Below are 23,242 nucleotides of genomic sequence, written 5' to 3' on the forward strand. Positions count from 1 at the left end.
GATTGGCTATTTCGAGACCTCCTCCTCCCCCGGAAGCCTCCGAAACCGGTGGTGATCTTTGAATACCTTGACAAGGATCTCTTTACGAATGAGATTCCTACGGGGAATTACTTCTCTTGCCCTTCATCCTTTCGAGGGAAAATAATTATGAAGCCAGGCAAACTTCACGCCACAAGATTGAAGTACGCTACAGTGCCGTTTATATTGGTTAGCTGCTGCTCAGACACGCCTTCCTCTGTCTACCGTGTTCAGTGCACGGTCACGGCAGAACAATCGAGAAAACAATTTGTGGAAGGCGACCAAGATATTCGCTGGGCTTCATATTTCTCCTTTTTTTCAACTTTGGTATTTATAGCATGTGGCAAAATTTTGTCAGCACTAAGTTCATTTTTGTTGCGCGAAGAATGTAATATCCAAGCTTTCAGAGAAACGTAGACAGGTTTTCTCATTTATTTCAAGCACTTCCAAAATACAGCTTGGTAACTTTTAGTAACTTTCATTACCAGGTAAAAAAAAAAAGCAAACAAACAAACAAACTGCAGGGCGTGTATTACTGGAATATTGCTATATTCTACCCTCCCGACACCACCCTGCTGAGCGGCATGATAGAGGCTGTAGCGCATGGCAGATTACACTGATTGCAGCATTTTCAGGAGGTTGTGTCAACAATGTCCCATGGCCACCATGCGTGGATTTAGTCATCATTGTTCAAAGAGGCTTGAAAGTGTCTTACCCAAGGACACCTGGGTCACCAATACTTTCAAGGTACGATCAGCTGTATACATGTACAAGCTAGCATTTTTTTTTTCAAAACAGCTTCGCAAATGAGAAACACTTTATCCTAGGAAACATTTCTTTCTTATTATATTAATTGCAATTCTAATAAACGTATGTTGAGTTTGAACTTTTAGGTGACGGCATGGCTTCTTCCACGTTCGTCTCCAGTTCCCTGTAGCTACGTCTTCTGCCATTGCCATCACTTCTGCCTTCTATAACGATTACAATGAGCTACGGGAAGAACCAAGATATAACTGTGAGGAAAACTACACACCTTTTATTCCCAGCCTCTTATGCGGAAATCTTCTTGGCTCGTCATGGACTTCTCCTCTTGACGAGCCAGAGGAACGAGTAGGTAAGTGGTTATTTTATTCCAGATTGCGTAGAATCGAAATCTCAGTTTAGCTGCGTTCAGCATCATAATTTGGTCCCAAAAAAAGCAACTCTTGACAAGAGAAAACGTCCAAAGGAACAAACAAGGGGAACGGAAAGTCCCTAAGCTAATAAAGGCTCTAAAAACGATAAGAATAAGACCGTACATTAGACAGCTTTAATTTGTAACTATTGTTAATAGGTTTATATATGAAAATGAGGAAAAAGAGTAATGACACTGCGTTAGGTACCTTTTGTCTGTTGTGGTAAACCACATAAGCAGCGAACACCATTACAACAGAAGTCAGGAAGAAGACTGCTAAGTGGCTGGAAGTGTGTTCGTACGGATAGGCGGCACTAAAAACAAATTATCAGTGAAACAACAAACTCATTACATTACCTAAAGGTTCAGGATGATGAAATCCAACAGTGTACCAAGTTATCAGAAGTTCATGTGGCAAGGTTAATAGTTATGGACGTTATGCTGTACAGGCAGAGGGTGGTACTAACTTAAACCGTCTGTTGTTAAAATTCTACTTCCTGACCATTTCAATGCATTGAGAATACTGTCACGTAGCACTGTTTATTGCGATGTAAACGGTAACACTACATTTGACCCTGCAGCTGAGATCTTAGTTTGTTATCGTTCAAATGAAGGTTATCGATCAATAAGGCATGCGTGTTTATTATGCCGTATTTAAGGTGGCCGAACACAGTTTTTAAGTGCCTATGCCTAATTCACAATTACTTTTAAACTAGTTATGCTTTGGCGCCCGTTTTTTTTGCAAGAGTCAAGGTTAACCTCAGAAGGGTTTATTTTCGAATTTTGGCTAAGGTGTGTGCTGTTGCCATGGCAACGGGGCTGGTTAAAAACAAGGCTTAAAAAATGGTGTTGTTTATTTTAAAAAAATCCAGTCGTTAGATTTTTTTCATCATTTGCCCACTACGAATTGACATTAAATCCCTTCTGTCAACACTGTCCTAATAAAATTTTGACATAGACGATTTTCGTAATACGCCGTAAATCATTTTCACTGGATGTTCTGTATTATTTAAAATTCTCTATGTCAAAATTCTGGGTTTTTGTGATAGATCATTCACGTGGTTTCTGAACTATTTTTTTTGCCAAATTTTTCAATCAGTTATTTCCTTTTGTTTAGTTTAGATTAAACTGACTTTTAGTAGTAACTGTAAGATGTTGTTTCGAGCGATAAATCATTGAACCCGTGAGTATTTAAGCAACATCTTCTATTATTAAATGTTCACACTTACATTAAGTCATCAAGAGTAGCTTTTTTATCCTGCGCCTGTTCTACTAATTGTCTGATGTCGGCTTTTATACTACCTGTGAATAATAATAGTAATAAAATTAAGCATGGCACATATGGATGTAACTGAAAACTGAGGCTATTTTAGTGTCGTTTTAAACTGATAGCAATACTTGGAGCCTACTTGCTTGATAGGATAGAAACAAAAGCAGTAATAAAAGCATTAGCATCAAGCAAGAGACTATATGATCATGTGGGGCGTAGCCAGGATTTTTCAAAGGGGGGTCACACTGTGTCAAAGTAAGGATACTCACCAGATTGGCATGTCGTTATCGCCACCTGTTGTAGGTAGTTTGCTTAAGAAAGGCTTACAAAAGAGGGGGAGTCACGGGCACCCCAGGACCCCCGGTAGCTACGCCCCTGATCATAGTCTCTAGAGTCTCTTGCATCAAGCCATCCTTAAAGCTCTGGCCCCAGTAGTTGGAAAGATGGATAACACTATCCTCCGGATAAATCACTATCTAGTGGATAGCGTGGTTACTTTTGTTAAAACTTCAGTGGCGGATCTAGGGGAGAGGCCCAGGGGTCCGGCTCCCCTGTGATTTTGGGTAAAAAAAGAAAAAAAAATCACAGAAGGAGGAAAAGCCGGTAGGGCAAGCAAAAACAAACCGGGGCCCCCACCTTAGCTCAAGGTCTGGATCCACCATTGCACTTATCCTCTGGATAGCAATTTATCTGTTGGATAGCACTATCCAGCCTTCGAACAGCTGGCACCCAGAGCGAAAAGCGGGACTTTGACTACAGGCATTTTACAGCCTCAGCTTAGAGAGTGTAATATGGAACTTGCCATGGAAAATGAAAATGACTTTCGGACTAAAGTCTTGCTTTGTCAGACCAAAATGATCTCGAAGAACGTAAAGAAAATGCTGAAAACTAAAATATTACAGGAGCTACAAACTTGGTCGAACGTTTATGGTAAGAATGGACGAATGAAAGGGCAATCAACTTTGAAGGTCGGTGAGAAGTGGGATGTTAGTAAAACTGGTAACGGCGAACGGGGAACGGGGAACCGGGAACCGGAGTTTGGGAACGAGTGTACAGCGGTAATCCGCCTGAGAATTCATCATGACGGACAAAGGAAAGGAAAAGGGAACAATGTGAAAGTGAATTAATCAACATGACATGAGTGTGGGACAAAGAAAAATTCTGAGTCCCCGACAGGAATCGAATCCACGACCTCCCGAACACCAGGCGGGCGCTCCATCCACTGAGCTACAAGAACTCATGGAGAGCAAGGCCATTTAACTGAGTTCATATATGACAGGTGTCCTGCATACTGCTAGGATCAACACTATCGAAGTCATCGTGAGTAGTGATAAGTTAATAAAGATGGTGAATTTTTTTTTTAGTTAAATGGGTTCTCATAGCTCAGTGGATAGAGCGCCCGCCCGGTGTTCGGGAGGTCATGGGTTCGATTCCTGTCGGGGACTCAGAATTTTTCTTTGTCCCACGCTCGTGTCATGTTGATTAATTCACCTTCACATTTCATTACCGAGCTTAAAATTCACCATCTTTATTAACTTATCAAAAGGGAACAATTTTGGCAAGTGTGAGGAAGTGTTACAGTTGTAAACATGAGTTTCTACCGGCTGTGCTCCCTGATCATGTGCCCAGGACGTTCTTGTTATAGTAGAGTCCGATTGGCACTGTAATAAACAAAGCATGAAATGGGGCCTGGGGGAAAAATCAAATCGGTATTATCACAAGCCACGTCCCCAGTCGGTCAGGCCACAGTCATTCTTAAATAGAATTTCAAGCCTTCATAGTCTACTCATATCTTCTCACTTTGTATGCGAGCTGTCATATCAATACGATTTCGAGGACAAGTGACATAAAACATGACTGTCTTTGAACGCGAGTCGTCCGCTGTCTTCGCATTCGGCAGCGTGGCAGCCTTTCGGATATCGGCAAGTCAGCTGGCAAATCAGGTGAGCAGCAGATAAATAACCTATGGCCTGGCCACTTTGTCAAAGACAAAATATATGAAGAAACAAGCAAGGAATATTCCACAATAATTCTAATGTTGATGAAAGATGACCGCGGAAAAGCGACTGCGTGACATTCAGTATGTTTTCAGATGACATGTTGTCACGCATCAGATGAAAAACAGTCTTTATTCTCTGTCTGCATTTTGTGCCCAGTCTGCAGTCTACATTTTTTACCTAGTCTGCATTTTGTACCCGGTCTGCAGTCTTGCAGTCTGCATTTTGTACTAACCTATTGGGAAAGAGTGTGGGGGGCGCGGTGGTCTCATGGTTAATGCGCTCGTCTCCGGATCGAGCGGTCCGGGTTCGAGCCCGGGGACATTGTGTTGTGTTCTTGAGCAAGACACTTTACTCTCACAGTGCCTCTCTCCACCCAGGTGTATAAATGGGTACCGGCGAACCTAATGCTGGGGGTAACCCTGCGATGGACTAGCATTCCATCCGGGGGGAGGAGAGGGGGTAGAAATACTCCTAGACGCTTCATGCTACAGAAACCGGGATAAGCTCCGGCCTGATGGGCCACTTGGCTCGCATGCAGACTTTACCTTTACCTTTACCTATTGTAACACTCCAAAAGCACATGGTTTTTATTATCACACACTTCATGTGAGTCACACTAAATATATATCATATAACCACGACTTCGTGTAAGTCGCACGGGATATAACATCTCCCCCTTTTTGCAGTTGTCTACACAGTCCACATACAATAAAATAATAACGCAGGATGGCAAAATCCAATTCAATGTTCCAGAGTCTTTGAATCAATCAGAACCAAAGTCTTGAGACTTAATGTGACTAATTAATGTTTAAAACTAGTGGGTTAGTAGGTTAGTATGCTCAGAACAAAATATCAAAGTTTATCTAATTAATACTGCAGTTCAACTCAATTGCATATTCTAAATGCTTCTGGTGTCCGATCAAAATTAATGTAAACATGTCACGTGACGTAATCAGTCAAATAAGCAGGTCGACGTCGCTCTCGTCTAGGCCTAGATGACTGTACTCTGGGAGTAGGAGAGCTGGAAGTAGAACCTTCTTCTGTCTGAACTGTAGGAAGCTCTTCCAACTGTTGGTTGGCATGCCCTAGTGATCCCTTTGCAACAGTCTCTTCAGCAGAATCACTTTGTTCAGGGATGACTTGGACTGGACTGCTGGACTGGACTGTGCTTGGATTGCCAGAATTCATAAGTAGTGTTTCTCTCCAATCCTCACTATCTTCTCCTTTGGCACCTTCCTCATGCATGATAGCATTAGCCAATTTAAACTGGCTTGAATCTCGGGTTATCTCACGACCATCTGTAACTCGCCTTGCCATGATCGTCGAACCACTAATTCTGATAACTGTGTAGAAGATAGGCTCATAGGCGGTCGACCATTTATTCACCTTCTTTTGTCTAAGTAGGACATAGTCTCCCACACAAAAGTTGTGTTCTTTGATATTCACGCCATCGCGTCTCATCTTCTCTTTATATACTCGGTCTTTCTCATCGATCAGCTCATCCTGCTCACTTCTTTCTCTTGGTACTGTGTGATCAAGTTTGGTCCTAATAGGCCTATTCGACATAGCTTGGTATGGAGTAACCCCAGTGGCAGGGTGAGGTGTGTCCCTATATGCCATCAACATATCACAGACAGCCATATTCCTGTCAAGTCCAGTTTTTCCCTGGAGATGGGCGATTTGTTCCGTCTTGTTTAACACTTGCATAAACCGTTCCACCTGGCCGTTGGCTCGGGGGTGTTCTGGTGTCACACGATGATGATCAAAACCCTCTTCTTTTGCAAAGGTTGCAAACTCTTTCGAATTAAATGGCGGACCATTGTCAGACTGCACTCGTTTGGGTACACCGTGATGAGCAAACATTTTCTTCAACTTCTCTTTAGTCGGCTTCACTGCTGTTGAGGACACCACCTCTACTTCCGGGTATCGGGTTCTTTGATCAATTGCTACCAAGTTGTAATGACCGTCTGGGTAAGGTCCTCCGAAATCGATTGAAATCTCTTCCCAAGGTTCCTTCGGGATCACCGATGGTTTGATAGGTTCTTGTCTGCGATCTTTGGTAGTAACTTGACAGTCAAAACAATGACCTATTATTTGGTCAATCATCGCATTCATGCCGGGGAACCAATACTTAGCCCTAAGCATCTGTTTCGTCTTGGTGGTTCCCAGATGTCCCAGCTTGTGGGCTGATCTGATGACTTTCTGCTGTAACACCATTGGTAAAACAATTATTTCCATTCTGAATATCAGACCTTGTGCTTCGTAAATTTCGTCCTTAATCGGGTAGAATGGTGCCAGGTCAGCATCCTTCTTGCTGGTCTCCCAATTACCTTTCCTGATAGTTTGGCTCAGTTTTTGCAAAGCTCTATCACGATGTGTTTCTTCTCTAACTCTGTCTAGCACCACTGCATGCTCCGTTTCAATGCTTGCCTTCAAAATCTTCTCAGTGTCATTGTTTCCAACAACTGGTAATGGGTGCCTTGACAAGAAATCTAGAGGGTCAGCCTCATCTTTACCAGGCTCGTATTTCATTTCAAAGTCCACATCCTGCATGTCCATCACCCATTTCTCGATCCGGGGGGGAAGCTTCGCCGTTGGCTTATTAAACAATGGCAGGAGTGGTTTGTGTGCAGTAATAATCGTAAACCTGGGTGCACCAAGAAGGTAGATAGAAAATCGATCCTTGGCCCATTTAACACATAAAGCATCCTTCTCTGTCTGGCTATACCTCTTTTCCACATCAGTCAGAGTACGACTTATGAAATGCACTGGTTGCCAGCCCCTGGCAGATTGCTGAAAAAGGCCAGCTGATAAACCTTCAATGTAACTAGCTTCGACTCTCACCATGATTGGTAGCTTGGGGTTGAAGAATGCCATTGTATCCTTGCTGGAGATGTTGGCTTTCAATTCTTCAAATGCATCATCTTCCTCTCTTCCCCAGTGAAACTTAGCCTCCTTGTGAGTAAGCTCTCTCAGTGGTTTCGTGAGCGAAGCATACCGAGGTATAAATTTGGATAGATAACCAGTCATACCAAGGAAACTTCTTACCTCTGCCTTCGATTGAGGGGGTTTGCACTCATGGATGGCCCGTACCTTCTCCGGTGTAGGTCTTAAATCACCCTGGCCAAATTGGTAACCATAGAAGGTGATTTGTTTCTGGCCAAATTCACACTTAGGCTCGTTGAAGGTGATTCCATAATCTTCAGCTTTCTGAAATACTGACTCCAGTGTTTCATCGTGTTCCTTCCAATTGCTCGCTCCAATCAAGATGTCATCCCTCTGGTTAAGACATTGGGGAATGTCGCCAAAAATTCTGTACATTGCCTCATCAAATAGATCTTGTGATGCCTTTGCACCAAATACAAGCCTTTTAGGTCTGAAATTACCCCAGGGGGTGCTGAAGGTAGCGACTGATCTCGATTCTGGGTGTAGACTAGCTGGTGGTACCCCTGTCGGAGATCCAATTTTGTCCAGATAGTGCAATCATGGAACTTGTGAATGAAATCTTCCACTATTGGTGCTTGTGAGATCCGGCTCCTTTCCATGTACTGGTTCGGAACTCGTAGGTCAACACTCGCTCTGATCATGTGTGGCTCCAGCTGGTCCAATCGCAAACCTGCAAACCTCGCTTTTGGTTGCACCACCAAAGGGGAGCACCAGGTAACTGGTTCATCGTCAGGTACTTTCTCGAAGATATCTTCTTGAATGCCTAAGTCCAACCACTTTTTCAGCGGCTCTTGAAGATAGTATGGTACCTGCCTAGGTTTCTGTGCTACCGGCACTGCTCCGGGTTTCATATGGAATCGGCTTAGGATCTCGCCACCATTCTTCTTGTCCTCTATCTTGCCAATACCTTGAAATAAGTGGCTATACTTAGTGATTAAATCTTTCATATCCTGTTCACCTTCTGCCTGTTTAACAGTGTTAGCATTATGTCTCTCCACAGATATGGCCAGATCATTGGGCTCAGCGAAGCTGCCATCTGGTTGAATCTTCAACATTCCTAATGTTATTAGTGTTTCCTTGCTAATCAGTGGAGGTGATTGGATCCTTCCTGACACTACAACAAATTTGGTCGGTTTCCCACACGTCTCATTACGAATCACCGTTTGAAATTCTCCTTTGACCTCTAGTTTGTGCTGGAGAGTACGCAACTTGACATTACTGTTTGCAAGGATTGGCTTGTCATGTGTTCTGTGGCTGAATGCCTTAAACTGGTGTTCGTCCATAATATTAACATCCGCCCCACTGTCAGCTTCCATCAAGACATCCACGTCATTTAATCTCACCATAACAGTTCGATAATCATCACCATTTTTGCTAATCACTCTTATCTTCTTGGCCTGCTTTAAGTGTTGCACTGCCTGGCCGAAAAAATCATCATCCGAGCTCGTGGATTCGGCATCTTCAGTTGTCTTCTTAATTCTCCCACTGCTTTTCCTTTTACTTTGCTTCTGTCTTCTGAACTTGTGGCTACGAGTAATCTCAGATTTGCATACAGAGGAGAAATGGTTCAATTTGTGGCATTTATGGCATTTCTTACCATAGGCAGGGCAATCTTTCCCTTTCTCATGGACTCCAAACAATCCACAATATTGACATTTGTGCTTTTTCCCAGGCCGCTGTGTTTCGTTGGATCCATTGCTTTGTTGTTTGGGGTATTGCAAATCGGAATGCACACGAGAAACATTCTCACGGGAAACATTCTCACTTCCCATATCTTTCATTTGCCTCGCAATATCCTCCGTCTGGCTTGCTTCGGTCAGAAATCGTGTCAGATCCCACGTCTTGCTAATGGCTTTCTCAATCATCTTCTTGTTATCAATGGTTTGAATTATGTGCTCCAAAATTCTCTCGTCGAATGTAGCTCCAAACTCACATTCCTTCGCTTTCTCTCGCAGCGTTGCCGCGTATGCACTTGTGGTTTCACCCATGTGTGGCCTCATTTTCAAAAATAAATACCTCGCATGATGCTTATTCTTCTTTGGAGTGAAGTGATCATTCAGCTTAGTACGCAACTTCAGGTACACATCTTCCACCTCTGGATCCGGTAGGCTCTTTTCTAATCGAGCTATCTCTTTTCCGCCGTAAATTATTATAGCATCCTTCTTATCGACGGCCTTCGTAATTCTGAAGTATCGGAATTCTCGCTCAATTCCCTCCAGCCATTCTTCCCATGCTTTGCCGACGCTGTTCGCTTCGTCGGGGATGATAAATGGCTGTGTTCGAAGGTTTCTAGTCTCTGTGACGACTTGAATCGCTTGTGCTGCTCCACTTGTTGCTGCTGTTTGTTCCGTCATAATTCTCTCTTATTTTTCTCCTCGTCGCCAATGTAACACTCCAAAAGCACATGGTTTTTATTATCACACACTTCATGTGAGTCACACTAAATATATATCATATAACCACGACTTCGTGTAAGTCGCACGGGATATAACACCTATTGGGAAAGGATGTGATAATACCGATTCGATTTCCTGTCCAGGCGCTATTTTATGCTTTGTTTAACCCAGTACCATATTGGACTCTGGGACACAGCCGGTAGAAACCTGCGTTTACAATCGTAACACTTCCTCACATTTCTCTTCCCTTTTCTTTTCCTTTGACCGCCATGTTGAATTCTTTCACTTGTTCCCAGACTCCCGTTCCCGGTTCCCCGTTCCCCGTTAACAGTTTTAGTAACATCCGTGAGAAGTGTCAGTTTTTGTGCTCCAGAGTAGCGCTGAGATGGATGTAGCAAAATTTTCACACGTCTAAAGGCTCGTGCAATTTTAAGAACTCCCGAAACTTCGTAGCTAGAAATCGCAAAGTGCACTCCTAGTGTTCATACGATTTCTTATACTCTGGGGTATACTAATTGACGATTCTCAATTGGCAAAAGAACTTTGAACGTTCCAAAGTTATTTTGATTTTGACAACCTGGCATTGTCGTCCGTTCTTACACCATTTGTTCGTCAAGTGAGGTAAGTTTTTTTTCAAGCAAAGATAATGTTTCCTTTTCATTCCTCATTCCACTGGGGAAACGGGTTAAAACTATGCTTGTTATTGGGTAGAATTTTGTCCAATGCCATCAGTGTGAGATCTTAACTATTCCGGCGTGGTAGGAATATAATCTTCCACAAATATCATTTACATAAAACTTCAATAAAGTCACAATTTGTGCAGGCAGCTTTTCGAAGCCGTTTGAATTTGTGTCCAAGGGTTGCTTGACTACGTCAATTTTATACAATGAAAAAATTGCGATTTACTGATAAAACGCTGATGATTTGCTTCGTTTCTTTAATTAAGAACGAATATAAGGCTAAGCAGGGATATAAATATTGAATACATATGTACCGTTATGAAGCTGACATTGAGTATGACAAATATACGAATGTTGTCAAAATATTTTTAATTACTGTATGTCTCGCCGAATGAGGACGTAGAACGCCTTTTGGTTTGCATGCTTTGAGGATTTGACGGATAAACGTTCTACTTTGTAGTTGTTTCGCTGCGAAGGAGTTTGAATGCACCTTATAGGCGTCATATAATTTGAAACTTTTGAACTTTTTAGGACACTAGATTCACTGCCACAATTTTAGCGCTACACAAGTTTAGTCGTTCACGTTGATTTATTTTTTTAACGCCCTGTCGCTTGACGGAATTCATCCTCGGTTGTTATAAACAACCGAGGATGAATTCCGTCAAGCGACAATAAATGAACGACCGAGGATGAATTCCGTCAAGCGACAGGGCGTTAAAAAAATAAATCAACGTGAACGACTAAACTTGTGTAGCGCTAAAATTGTGGCAGTGAGTCTAGTGTTCTAAAAAGTTTAATAGTTGCGTTCGACGAAGTGGAACGCAAACCTAATTTTGACCTGTGGCTTTTCAGCGTTCGTCTCCCCTGTGCACGGTTCTAGGCCGAAAAAAACCACATTCCTGTAAGGACACCAAAACGGCCACCCCGCTTGATTTTTGCAGGGGCATGTCACGGCCAGTAAACTGGTACCGTTTAATGCTAAGCCTTGTGATAAGACATGTGGCGAACATATGAGTATGTGAGCAGGCCATGTGAGTTCGTCTTTCCAATGGATCTGTTTTTTGACTTCTTTCCATTCAGTCGCCGTACGCCTCGCTATTATGTGCTCTCAGCGTTAGATTCTGGCGAACTTAAACGCTTCGACGGCAGCATTTATCGCAATCTGAGGGAATTGTCCTTGTTTATTGACACGACTTGGCTTTGGGATGATAACCGTGGGAACAGCTACATTTTGATTACATTTGTTGATTAGTTCCAGTCGCGACAGATAGCTCAGTCTTTATCCGGTCGAAATTTTATTGTTTGGAATCGGTGGAAAAGTACTCTGAAGGCAAGATCCATAAGACTACTTTATTTATCAGGGGAAATACTCGAATTAGTCGCGAAACGAGCACGCTACTGCAAATGCTAGCTTAGAATAATGTACGTAATTTAAATATTCTATGAAACTTGAGAGACTACAGAAACTGGCAGCGTACACAACGTATCAACAAATCGTCACCTCTTCACTAGCATGGACTTTGACACTAAGCATATCTGACTGTAAAACCTCGGTTGCTGCTGAAAAATGTTGATTTTAGCAATAGACAAAGGTTGAAAGTCAGCTAGTGAAATCATTTATTTACGATATAAAACTATGTATTAAAGTGAGAGCGTCGAACGCACTCTCATAATCTCTGATTACTACTAGTTTTAAATTATATGACGCATATAAGGTGCATTAAAAAGTTCAAGGAGCAGTACTCATCAGGGCAGGTTGCGTGACACGTGCATTGCATATGAACGGTCATAAATTCACTTGTCTCGGTATAAAATATCTGAATCAACAAGGATACATTTGCATGCTTTTACCAGTAAAAGCGTAGCAACGCACTTGGTTAAGTGTTTTAAAGCCACACATCACATTGCATGTACTCGTTAAAATGCACACATAACAACAAAACCCGAAATGTACAGACATCAGATCTTAGGAGGGACCTTTAGATGGTACTACGAGCACGATCAGTTTCGAATTTCAAACCAGTGACGTTTCCAGAGCCCTCACTGTTTCCAGAGCCCTCGCTTTGGTAGAGAAAGTAGCTCAGTAGGATATAATAATTTGAAGACTGTAAACTAGAATGGAAAATTCTTACTCGGAATGGATCTAGTACTTCTACTCACATTTTAAGTCCCCTAACGTCAACATACCTAACGTAACGTTCCTTTTCCCAGCCGCGTTGCTTAGACACAAAATAAGGACCATTGCCAAGCTTATTTGCGGGTTCATCTCCGACGAAGTCCAAATGGGATTGCTCCTCAAAGATCTGACTGAATAACTGTACAAGTTTTGCTTGAGAAAGGGAATAATCGAGGTAAATTCTGGATCGTATTTTGCATTATCCACACAACCCGGAAATCGAAAATCGGTCACACATATCGTGTGACCCACGAGGCAGACATGTGACATCATTCTTGCTCCCAGATCCTTCTCAGATCATCATTCTCGTCCCTCTTGGCCCGCAAGCCCCAGTGCCTTGGCACGAGCAAAAAGGTGGCTCTGGAGACACATGATTTGATTGGCTCGTCTTAAACTAAGGCTTCCACTATTTTGAATCCTTGCCAAAAAAACGTCCTTAACTATAACTATTTAATTAAAGCAGCTACAGATCTGATCAAAACGAGATTAAAACAGAATTCACTGAAATTTCTTGCTGCAAGCTAAATAGAAAAATGCGGATGGAAAAATGCGAATAACTATATGCGGATGATGAAATCCTCATGAGGGGAAATTTACTTTCGATGCTTTCTGACAGTACTAGTTGTAAATAAACCAGGCCATCTTATTTGGGCCGGGAGAAGTCCAATATTTTTTTTATTCCATCACTAAACAGCTAAAAACATTTTTCCGCGGCCGGATCCAAAAAAAAAAAACAAAAAAAAAAACGGAAAACCCATGATGGAATAATGACAGACTAATTCTGTACTTTTATCATCAGACGCCGTTTTTCTTTCACTATATCGAGCGACTTTCTCTGTCTACTCCCATCTGATGAAAATTTCCTCTGCAGAAAACAGGTCATATTAAATGGAACAACACTACGGTAACGGATGGCGCCCCACTGTACCCTGGTTGAAAAATTTGCAGGGCACATGGAGCGTTTGCACAAGGCTCTGCACAAAACGTCTTCAAGGAAGAGCATGGACGTTTCAGACGGATGATTCAACTCAGACGGATAATTTCTCTTAGACGGATAATTCTTCTAAAGACGGATAATTCGTCACAGACTGATAATGACCGTTTTCACACTAGAGACGGATAATCCGTCTACGACGGGTTATCCGTCCATTACGGATAATTCGTCTTAGTGTGAAAACGGAACGGTGCTCATTTTAGACGGATAATTCGTCTATTTTTATCCGTCCGATTATCCGTCTATGTACACGGATAATCGGACGGATATAAATAGACGGATAATCCGTCTAGACGGATTATCCGGCTCTAGTGTGAGAACGGCCAATTATAACTAGGTCAGTTTATGTTTTCGTTTAAGAAAGCTATTCTCCCTAGAAAATTTGAGGACATATTCACAATAAACAACCAAATATATGTTACAATACAAGGCATGGAAACTCCTTTCGTCTACCATTATGTAGAGCAAATATCCGGCAATTCTCCGTATTCTATCGAGGTCCTAAATTTTTTTAATTCGCTTTCACCTGAAATTTCTGACTATTCATCACTGGCATCTTTTAAGGAAAAAACTAAAAGCACATATTATCAATAACTATCAACTCTGTCATTAAATGAGGCTTGTCATTAATTACTTTATCTAAATTAGTCATCTGGTGTTTCTTGAGAGGGAATCTAAGCTTACAAGCCCCGTGGTTTTTATTAGGTTCCCTCGCCATTTTGTTTTCTATCCTTTAATATATAAATTGTAGTTTTGTATCTTCATTGTAATCTTGTATATTAATTTTTGTTATTTATTGATCATTGTACTCTAATTCTGTTTTTGTTTGTGTGGCAAATGAAAAAAAAATAATAATAATAACTAATTCGTCAGGTAAGTCGTCTCAGATGGATAAGTCGTCTCTTCGGATAAAAACGTCTCTGGTATAAATTCGGTCAAATTATTCTTCTCGTTGGCATTTTAGACTTTTGAGCGCAGCGAAAACAGCATTAATTAATCTCACAAACATTTTCACCGCTAGCCATCACAGGAAACAACCTACCTAGAATATTTAAAATAGACTAACGCCAAGAGAACTTTGTAGTTACGTTAATTTCCCCTCGTACGGATTTTGTCATCCTCATTTTTCCATCCGCATTTTGTCATCCTCATTTTTCTATCCGCAATCCGTCATCCGCCATCCGGTGCTCGTTTTAGAGAGACCCGGTTTTAACGGAAAGGAAACCATTGCCCGATTTTGTTATCACTCTTATGATAACCGACCGAATAGATCTTTCTCGTATTCCAGCAAACATTGGCGCCGAGTCGAGGTCAGGGTGGACAAAAATACAGTAAATGTATAAAAATTTCCACCCCAACCTCGCTCTGGTGCTATTGTTCGAACGCGCTGAATTGGAATGCGTAGGTCTATTGGACTTCACTCAGTCCTATTAGCATTACTTATGACCTCATAAATAGTAATGAGTCGCATCTGTATTTTACAAGGCCAGGAGAGTGGAACATGAAGTGGACATATAGAACGGTTTTCAGTTTTCAGTTAGAAAGTAAGAACTCTGACAAATTTTCACAGAGGACGCACCTCAGACAATCCATTGAAACAATCCAAATTCAAAGTAAGTATGCGTAGCTGACGCAAAGCGCGGGAAAACGTGTGCAAGCCGGTCACGATTGATTCTGGTTTTTCTTCTGATTGGATAACACAGTTGGGCGAGTTTTGAGCCAATCGCGTAGCGTAACATTGAAAAGAGACTCCTGACACTCAAGTGAAAGGCACCTTAAGTCAATCAATAGTCTATGATACCAGGATTCCTTCCTTGATCCAGTAAATCTTATTCGGCAAAAGTGTAAGGGTTAAGGCCATGTTCTTTGAGAGCTTCACACGACGGAATCATACGAGGGAAAAATGTGAAGGGTGTGAGAGTTAATGGGCCTTGTCTCTCGCTAATGTAGCAGATGGAACCCAGTTCTTCAGCGAGAAAACTCGTCTCTCAGGATTGGCTATTTCGAGTTGTCTATTTCGAGAACCCTCCCCCCCCCCCCCGCCCTCCTGAAACCTCCGAAACCGGTGGTGATCTCTGAATAGCTTGACAAGGATCTCTTTACGAATAAAATTCCTACGGTTAATTACTTCTCTTGCCCTTCATCCTTTCGAGGGAAAATAATTATGAAGCCAGGCAAACTTCACGCCACAAGATTGAATTACGCAACAGTGCCGTTTATATTGGTTAGCTGCTGCTCAGACACGCCTTCCTCTTTCTACCGTGTTCAGTGCACGGTCACGGCAGAACAAGCGAGAAAACAATTTGTGGAAGGCAACCAACATATTCGCTGGGCATCATATTTGTCCCTTTTGTCAACTTTGGTAGTCATAGCATGTGGCAAAATTTTGTCAGCACTAAGTTCATTTTTGTTGTGGGAAGAATGTAATATCCAAGCTTTCAGAGAAACGTAGACAGTTTTTCTCATTTATTTCAAACACTTCCAAAATACAACTTAGTAACTTTTAGTAACTTTCATTACCAGGTTAAAAAAAAAAAAAAGCAAACAAACAAACAAACTGCAGGGCGTGCATTACTGGAGTATTGCTATATTCTACCCTCCCGACACCAGCCTCCTGAGCGGCATCATGTTGGCCTTACCCTAAGGCACGATCACCTATATACATGTACAAGCTAGCATCATTTTTTTTCCAAAACAGCTTCGCAAATGAGAAACACTTTATTCTAGGAAACATGTTCAGTTTGAACTTTTAAGTAACGGCATGGCTTCTTCCACGTTCGTGTCCAGTTCCCTGTAGCCGCGTCTTTTGCCATCGCCATCACTTCTGCCTTCTATAACTATTGCAATGATCTACGGGAAGAACCAAGATATAACTGTGAGGAAAACTAGACACCTTTTATTCCCAGCCATGCGCCAACTACGCGGAAATCTCCTTGGCTCGTCACGGACTTCTCCTCTTGAAGAGCCAGAAGAACGAGTACGTAAGTGGTTATTTTATTCCAGATTGCGTAGAATCAAAATCTCAGTTTAGCTGCTTTCAGCATCGTAATTTGGTGCCAAGAAAAGCGGCTAGCTCTTGACAAGAGAAAACGTCCAAAGCAACAAACAAGGGAAGAGAAAGTCCCTTAACTAATGAAGGCTCTAAAAGGATAAGAATAAGACCGTACCAGGAGCCATAATCGGGGACGGAGACCGTAAGCTCGCGCCATTTCTAGTATTGGGGCTGTCCCCATGATATGGGCCAATAATTCGGATGTCGCGCGGGGGAAATGGCGTCCGAAATTCCCGAAATTTTTCATGTTTTTGGCCCACAACTCAACGCGTTTACGTCTGTTGGAACTTTGCCTAAGTATTTTCGTCGTAAGCTGCTCCAGTCTGAGTGAAGTAAGACAGTGTCGAATTTAGGTATGTCCCGCTTTAAGCTTATATGTATCGCTGACCAAGTTGTGTTCCGACCGATGCTTCTTTCACATGAGCTGTACATTACTTCACTTTCAATTTCACATATGTTGAAGATTAACAGCTTTTCCATTACACAGCAAAAAACTAGCCGGATATATTTAGATATAACAGAGCTTCAGGACTTCATAGTTTCTTAGCTCCTCTTGCCACACGCTTGCGAGGAATTTGCCAGTCTATCGCGACTGAAAAGTAAAACAAAATAATTGCTAGTTTGGTCAGTTTGAGTTTCGTCTGAATTGTAAGCAACGCTTGATGTTTCATCAAGGCCCAATAACTTTACGTCCGTAGATACTGCTCAGTTTTATTCCTGTAAAAATCCAGTAAATTCTCTGTTGTCGATGAATGAGAGCGCCCGCCGATGCGTGTTTTGTACAGTCAGTTAACATGACAAATTGCACTCCCCCCGCACTTTCGTGTGAAAGCCTACATCGAACTCAAACAATAACTCTACAGAGTTATTGTTTAAGATTGGTAAATGGTTGAGAACATATTAAAAGCTAAGCTGAAAATATGTGAATAAAGCAGAAATAATCAGCAAAGTTACGATGACGCTTTCTTTAATCAACTTCGAATAACGATTTCGATTTTGTTGATCGAGTTATCAAAACTCCTTGTCTATTTTCATTTTCGCAGTGTAAACTTCACTATGGTTATGTTGAAGAAACACACATGCTGTTAGTAGCCTTTTTTGCGTTCGTGAAATTTGTTGCAGCATCTCAGCACAAAAGATAACGAAAGAAATCTTTGTCAAGATTTGTTGACAATTGAAAACACCGACTCGGACTTGAAAGTGCACGAGCTGCACTATGCAAATGAGCTAATTGTACGTGTCAGACTTTCCTTTCAAAAACTTTTGCAAACTCACCAAACAAGCAGAAACAATAAGAAACCATCAAAACAGAGAGGAGAAACTCACAAATTAACTCGATACCAGAGTAGAGAGTTTCCTTGCTATATTCTTAAGTCAGAACAAACGCAAAAACATACGCGTAAGCTTACAACGTAACTAGCGCGAGCAGATCTTATTATTCATTCCTAGCGCGAGATGGAAGTCTTGTTTTCGACCCTGAAAAACCCACCTTTCCGTTAGCTCAGAGCATAAAAAGAAATATAAGCGCCCTGGTTCGTATTCCCTGCCTTATTCCCTGCCATGTCGGTGAAAAAATACGCAAGAGAATCTCTCAAGGTCTCTAAACTCTCAACATTTGATCACGCAACGTGACAACATCCACGCGAGAGCCCCCGACATGTACGTGGATCCGCGCGGATATATGACGTCAGGATGGCGCAATTTTTTCTAAAAATAGAAAAATTGTCCCATATCATAGGTGCGCGCGGATCCCAAGACTTACGGTCTCCGCCCCCGATTATGGCTCCTGATCGTACATTAGATAGCTTTAATTTGTAACTAGCGTTAATAGCTTTATATATCAAAATGAGGAAGAAGAGTAATGACACTGCGTTAGGTACCTTTTGTCTGTTGTGGTACACCACATAAGCAGCGAACACCATAACAATGGAAGTCAGGAAAATGGCTGCTAAGTCTCTGGACGCGTCTGGACTCTGGACTCTGGACGCGACTAAAAGAAAAAAATTATCAGTGAAACAACAAACTCATTACATTATCAAAAGGTTCAGGATGATGAAATCCAACAGTGTACCAAGTTATTAGAAGTTCATGTGGCAAGGTCAATAGTTATGGACGTTATGCTGTACATGCAGAAGGTGGTACTAACTTAAACCGTATGTTGTTGAAATTCTACTTCCTGACCATTCCACTGAAATGCATTGAGAATACTTTCACGTGGCACTGTTTATTGCGATGTAAACGGTAACACTACATTTTGACTCTGCAGTTGAGTTCTTGGTTTGGTATCGTTCAAATGAAGGTTATCGATCAATATAGCATGCGTGTTTATTATGCCGGATTTAATCCTGGTCTGTGACCTTTAACATGGAAAATATTTAGTAGTACTTCTAAATGATAGCATTTACTGTATACAGGTAAGATGGTTCTAAAATTAAAGTTTGTAGATGAAACCTTCGTATATGGCATTAAAACAAGAGATACCGGTACAAGTACCGTATCGAGTAGCCTGTGCCTTCATGTGGTACTGTTGATGTTTGTTATACTATAATTACAACAACTTTAGAGCGCTGTTATGACTAAGTGTGTGATGACCACTCATGCACACGTTATCGACAGCATTTTCATTTTTAGAATTAGAATGCTTTATTAAGCTGTACTTCCCTTCCAACTCTTACTTCTTTGACAGCGCGGCGTGTTTGGTACAGTTTATCAAGCAATAGGATTTTGACCGATTTTCCTATTTCTTAGAAAGGCTTAAACTTATGGTTGAAAAATGCTGGTTGTTGAGGAAGGGGAAGGGGAAGGGGAAGGAATGATCGAGATTGTACTGCTAGTTCTCGGGTCCTTCATCAAGAAAGATGAAGGCAATGACCTGGTCTCACTTGCTTAAAGGATCACGGAAGTCACTTTCTATTCTGCCAAAAAGTCCGCTTTGAATTCCGGAAATGGAACAATGTTTCTAGAATTTCCAGAAAAGAGGAAAACCCCGCAAAGTATACCCCAATTTTCGAAAATTCTGTTCCCTTAGATTTTCCTCTCAGAATTTTCGGTTAAATTACTGAATGGTTCGTATATCGGAGGTTCAACAACTTTCGACTTTCTGGAAACTTTCACTAGAAATTTCGTTCTATTTGTCCAGATTTCGAAAGATCCGGAAGTTTTGCTCGAACCGAAAGTGTCCCAAGTAAAAGGGCACTTGTCATAATGGAGCTGCAGCCAATATTATCTAAACATTTTCATCTCCATCCCTCTCTTCCTTCTTCTCATTTCTCTCGGCTCAGCCAACTATCATCTTTACCCACAAAAGTTCCGTCCTCGACTAATTGCCGCCCTCGATGGACGTAAGTGTAATATTGTTTTTAAACGGAGTTTTGCTCGTTGTTGACACCTTTTTAGATAAGACTAAGAGTTTCTGTTTTATCGAGAAAAAAACTTCTTAATGAGTTTTTAAAACATGTAGCGCCGTCCCCAAACAAGCGCCGAGCCACTTTCTGGAGTAAATACGAGGGTAACAATACCTGTCCTTTCTATAGCTCTGGAAAGGAGAAACATCCAGGATATCCTCAATGTCATCCTGCATTTGAATAAAAGATATATTACAAACAAAACCATATGACAAAAATTGTACATGTACACTTCAACTGCCACTTTCAAGTGTAACAATCCAAAAACACAGACAGACTCTTAAAAATGTTCAACCAATAGTACAATGTCTTATCAAAAATGTCTAGCAAGATATCTAGAAAATTCCAAAACAAGCACATATTTATAATAGCTCCCTTACATTGGTTCCATCTCCAGGTTGAGATGGCAATCCACCCGTTTTTTCATTGCTTCCACCTTCAGGTTGAGATGGTGATCCATCCGTTTTTCCACTACTTCCACCTTCAGGTTGGAATGGTGATCCATCCGTTTTTCCACTGCTTCCACCTTTAGGTTGAGATGGTGATCCATCCGTTTTTCCACTGCTTCCATCTTCAGGTTGAGATGCTGATCCATCAGTTCTTGCACTTTGTCCTCCTTCAGGTTTAGATGATAATAAATCAGTTTTTCCCCTGCCTTCACCTTCAGGTTGAGATGGTGATCCATCCGTTTTTCCACTGCTTCCATCTTCAGGTTGAGATGCTGATCCATCAGTTTTTGCACTTTTTCCACCTTCAGGTTTAGATGATAATAAATCAGTTTTTCCCCTGCCTTCACCTTCAGGTTGAGATGGTGATCCATCCGTTTTTCCACTGCTTCCATCTTCAGGTTGAGATGCTGATCCATCAGTTCTTGCACTTGGTCCACCTTCAGGTTTAGATGATAATAAATCAGTTTTTCCCCTGCCTTCACCTTCAGGTTGAGATGGTGATCTATCCGTTTTTCCACTGCTTCCATCTTCAGGTTGAGATGGTGATCCATCAGTTTTTGCACTTTTTCCACCTTCAGGTTTAGATGATAATAAATCAGTTTTTCCCCTGCTTTCACCTTCAGCTTGAGATGGTGATACATCCATTTTTGCACTTTTTCGACCTTCCGGTTGAGATGATAATAAATCAGTTTTTCCACTGCTTCCACCTCCAGGTTGAGATGGTGATCCATCAGTTTTTGCACCTTTCCCACCTTCAGGTTGAGATGATAATAAATCAGTTTTTTCACTCCTTCCAGCTTCAGGTTGAGATGGTGATTCATTCGTTTTTCCACTACTTCCACCTTCAGATTGAGATGGTAGTTCATCCGTTTTTCCACTGCTTCCACCTTCAGGTTGATATGGGGATCCATCAGTTTTTCCACCTTTCCCACCTTCAGGTTGAGATGATAATAAATCAGTTTTTTCACTCCTTCCAGCTTCAGGTTGAGATGGTGACTCATTCGTTTTTCCACTGCTTCCACCTTCAGGTTGAGATGGTGATCCATCAGTTTTTGTACCTTTCCCACCTTCAGGTTGAGATGATAATAAATCAGTTTTTTCACTCCTTCCAGCTTCAGGTTTAGATGGTGATACATCCGTTTTACCACTGCTTCCACCTTCAGGTTGCGATGGTGATCCATCAGTTTTTCCACTACTTCCACCCTCAGGTCTACTTCCACGTTCTGGTTGAGATGGTAATCTATCAGTTTTTCCACTACTTCCACCCTCAGGTTGAGATGGTGATACATCCCATTTTTCACTGCTTCCAATTTCAGGTTGAAATGGTGATTTATCCGCTTTATCACTACTTCCACGTTCTGGTTGAGATGGTGATCCATCAGTTTTTCCACTAATGCCACCCTCAGGTTGAGATGGTGATACATCCCATTTTTCATGCTTCCAATTTCAGGTTGAAATGGTGATTCATCCGCTTTTCCACTACTTCCACGTTCTGGTTGAGATGGTGATCCATCAGTTTTTCCACTACTTCCACCCTCAGGTTGAGATGGTGATACATCCCATTTTTCATTGCTTCCAATTTCAGGTTGAGATGGTGATTCATCCGCTTTATCACTACTTCCACGTTCTGGTTGAGATTGTGATCCATCAGTTTTTCCACTATTTCCACCCTCAGGTTGAGATGGTGATACATCCCATTTTTCACTGCTTCCAATTTCAGGTTGAAATGGTGATTTATCCGCTTTATCACTACTTCCACGTTCTGGTTGAGATGGGGATCCATCAGTTTTTTCACTACTTCCACCTTCAGGTTGAGATGGTGATACATCCCATTTTTCACTGCTTCCAATTTCAAGTTGAAATGGTGATTCATCCGCTTTTCCAGTACTTCCACGTTCTGGTTGAGATTGTGATCCATCACTTTTTCCACTACTTCCACCTTCAGGTTGAGATGGTGATACATCCCATTTTTCACTGCTTCCAATTTCAGGTTGAAATGGTGATTCGTCGGGTTTATCACTACTTCCACGTTCTGGTTGAGATGGTGATCCATCAGTTTTTCCACTACTTCCACCCTCAGGTCTACTTCCACGTTCTGGTTGAGATGGTAATCTATCAGTTTTTCAACTACTTCCACCCTCAGGTTGAGATGGTGATACATCCCATTTTTCACTGCTTCCAATTTCAGGTTGAAATGGTGATTCATCCGCTTTTCCAGTATTTCCACGTTTTGGTTGAGATGGTGATCCATCAAATTTTCCACTACTTCCTTCCTCAGGTTGAGATGGTGATACATCTTATTTATCACTGCTTCCAATTTCAGGTTGAAATGGTGATTCATCCGCTTTTCCACTACTTCCACGTTCTGGTTGAGATTGTGATCCATCAGTTTTTTCACTACTTCCACCCTCAGGTTGAGATGGTGATACATCCCATTTTTCACTGCTTCCAATTTCAGGTTGAAATGGTGATTCATCCGCTTTTCCACTACTTCCACGTTCTGGTTGAGATTGTGATCCATCAGTTTTTTCACTACTTCCACCCTCAGGTTGAGATGGTGATACATCCCATTTTTCACTGCTTCCAATTTCAAGTTGAAATGGTGATTCATCCGCTTTTCCAGTACTTCCACGTTCTGGTTGAGATTGTGATCCATCACTTTTTCCACTACTTCCACCTTCAG

The 23,242-nt window shown here is 41.7% G+C and overlaps 1 protein-coding gene across 1 annotated transcript; it reads right to left on the bottom strand.

Annotated features, from left to right (window-relative positions):
- Positions 1–924: 924 nt before the first annotated feature.
- LOC145478766 (uncharacterized) lies at positions 925–22,678 on the bottom strand. The gene is made up of 6 exons (XM_081456904.1): positions 21,528–22,678; positions 20,907–21,482; positions 20,491–20,861; positions 20,225–20,280; positions 1,401–1,506; positions 925–1,008 (listed from the first exon to the last, which is right to left on the bottom strand). Exons 1-5 carry the CDS (start codon positions 21,993–21,995, stop codon positions 1,469–1,471), a joined length of 1,509 nt encoding a protein of 502 aa, XP_081313030.1. The 5' UTR covers positions 21,996–22,678; the 3' UTR covers positions 925–1,008; positions 1,401–1,468.
- Positions 22,679–23,242: the final 564 nt, after the last annotated feature.

This window comes from Orbicella franksi, chromosome 2, assembly GCF_964199315.1.
Source record: "Orbicella franksi chromosome 2, jaOrbFran1.1, whole genome shotgun sequence".
Taxonomy (NCBI): Eukaryota; Metazoa; Cnidaria; class Anthozoa; order Scleractinia; family Merulinidae; genus Orbicella; species Orbicella franksi.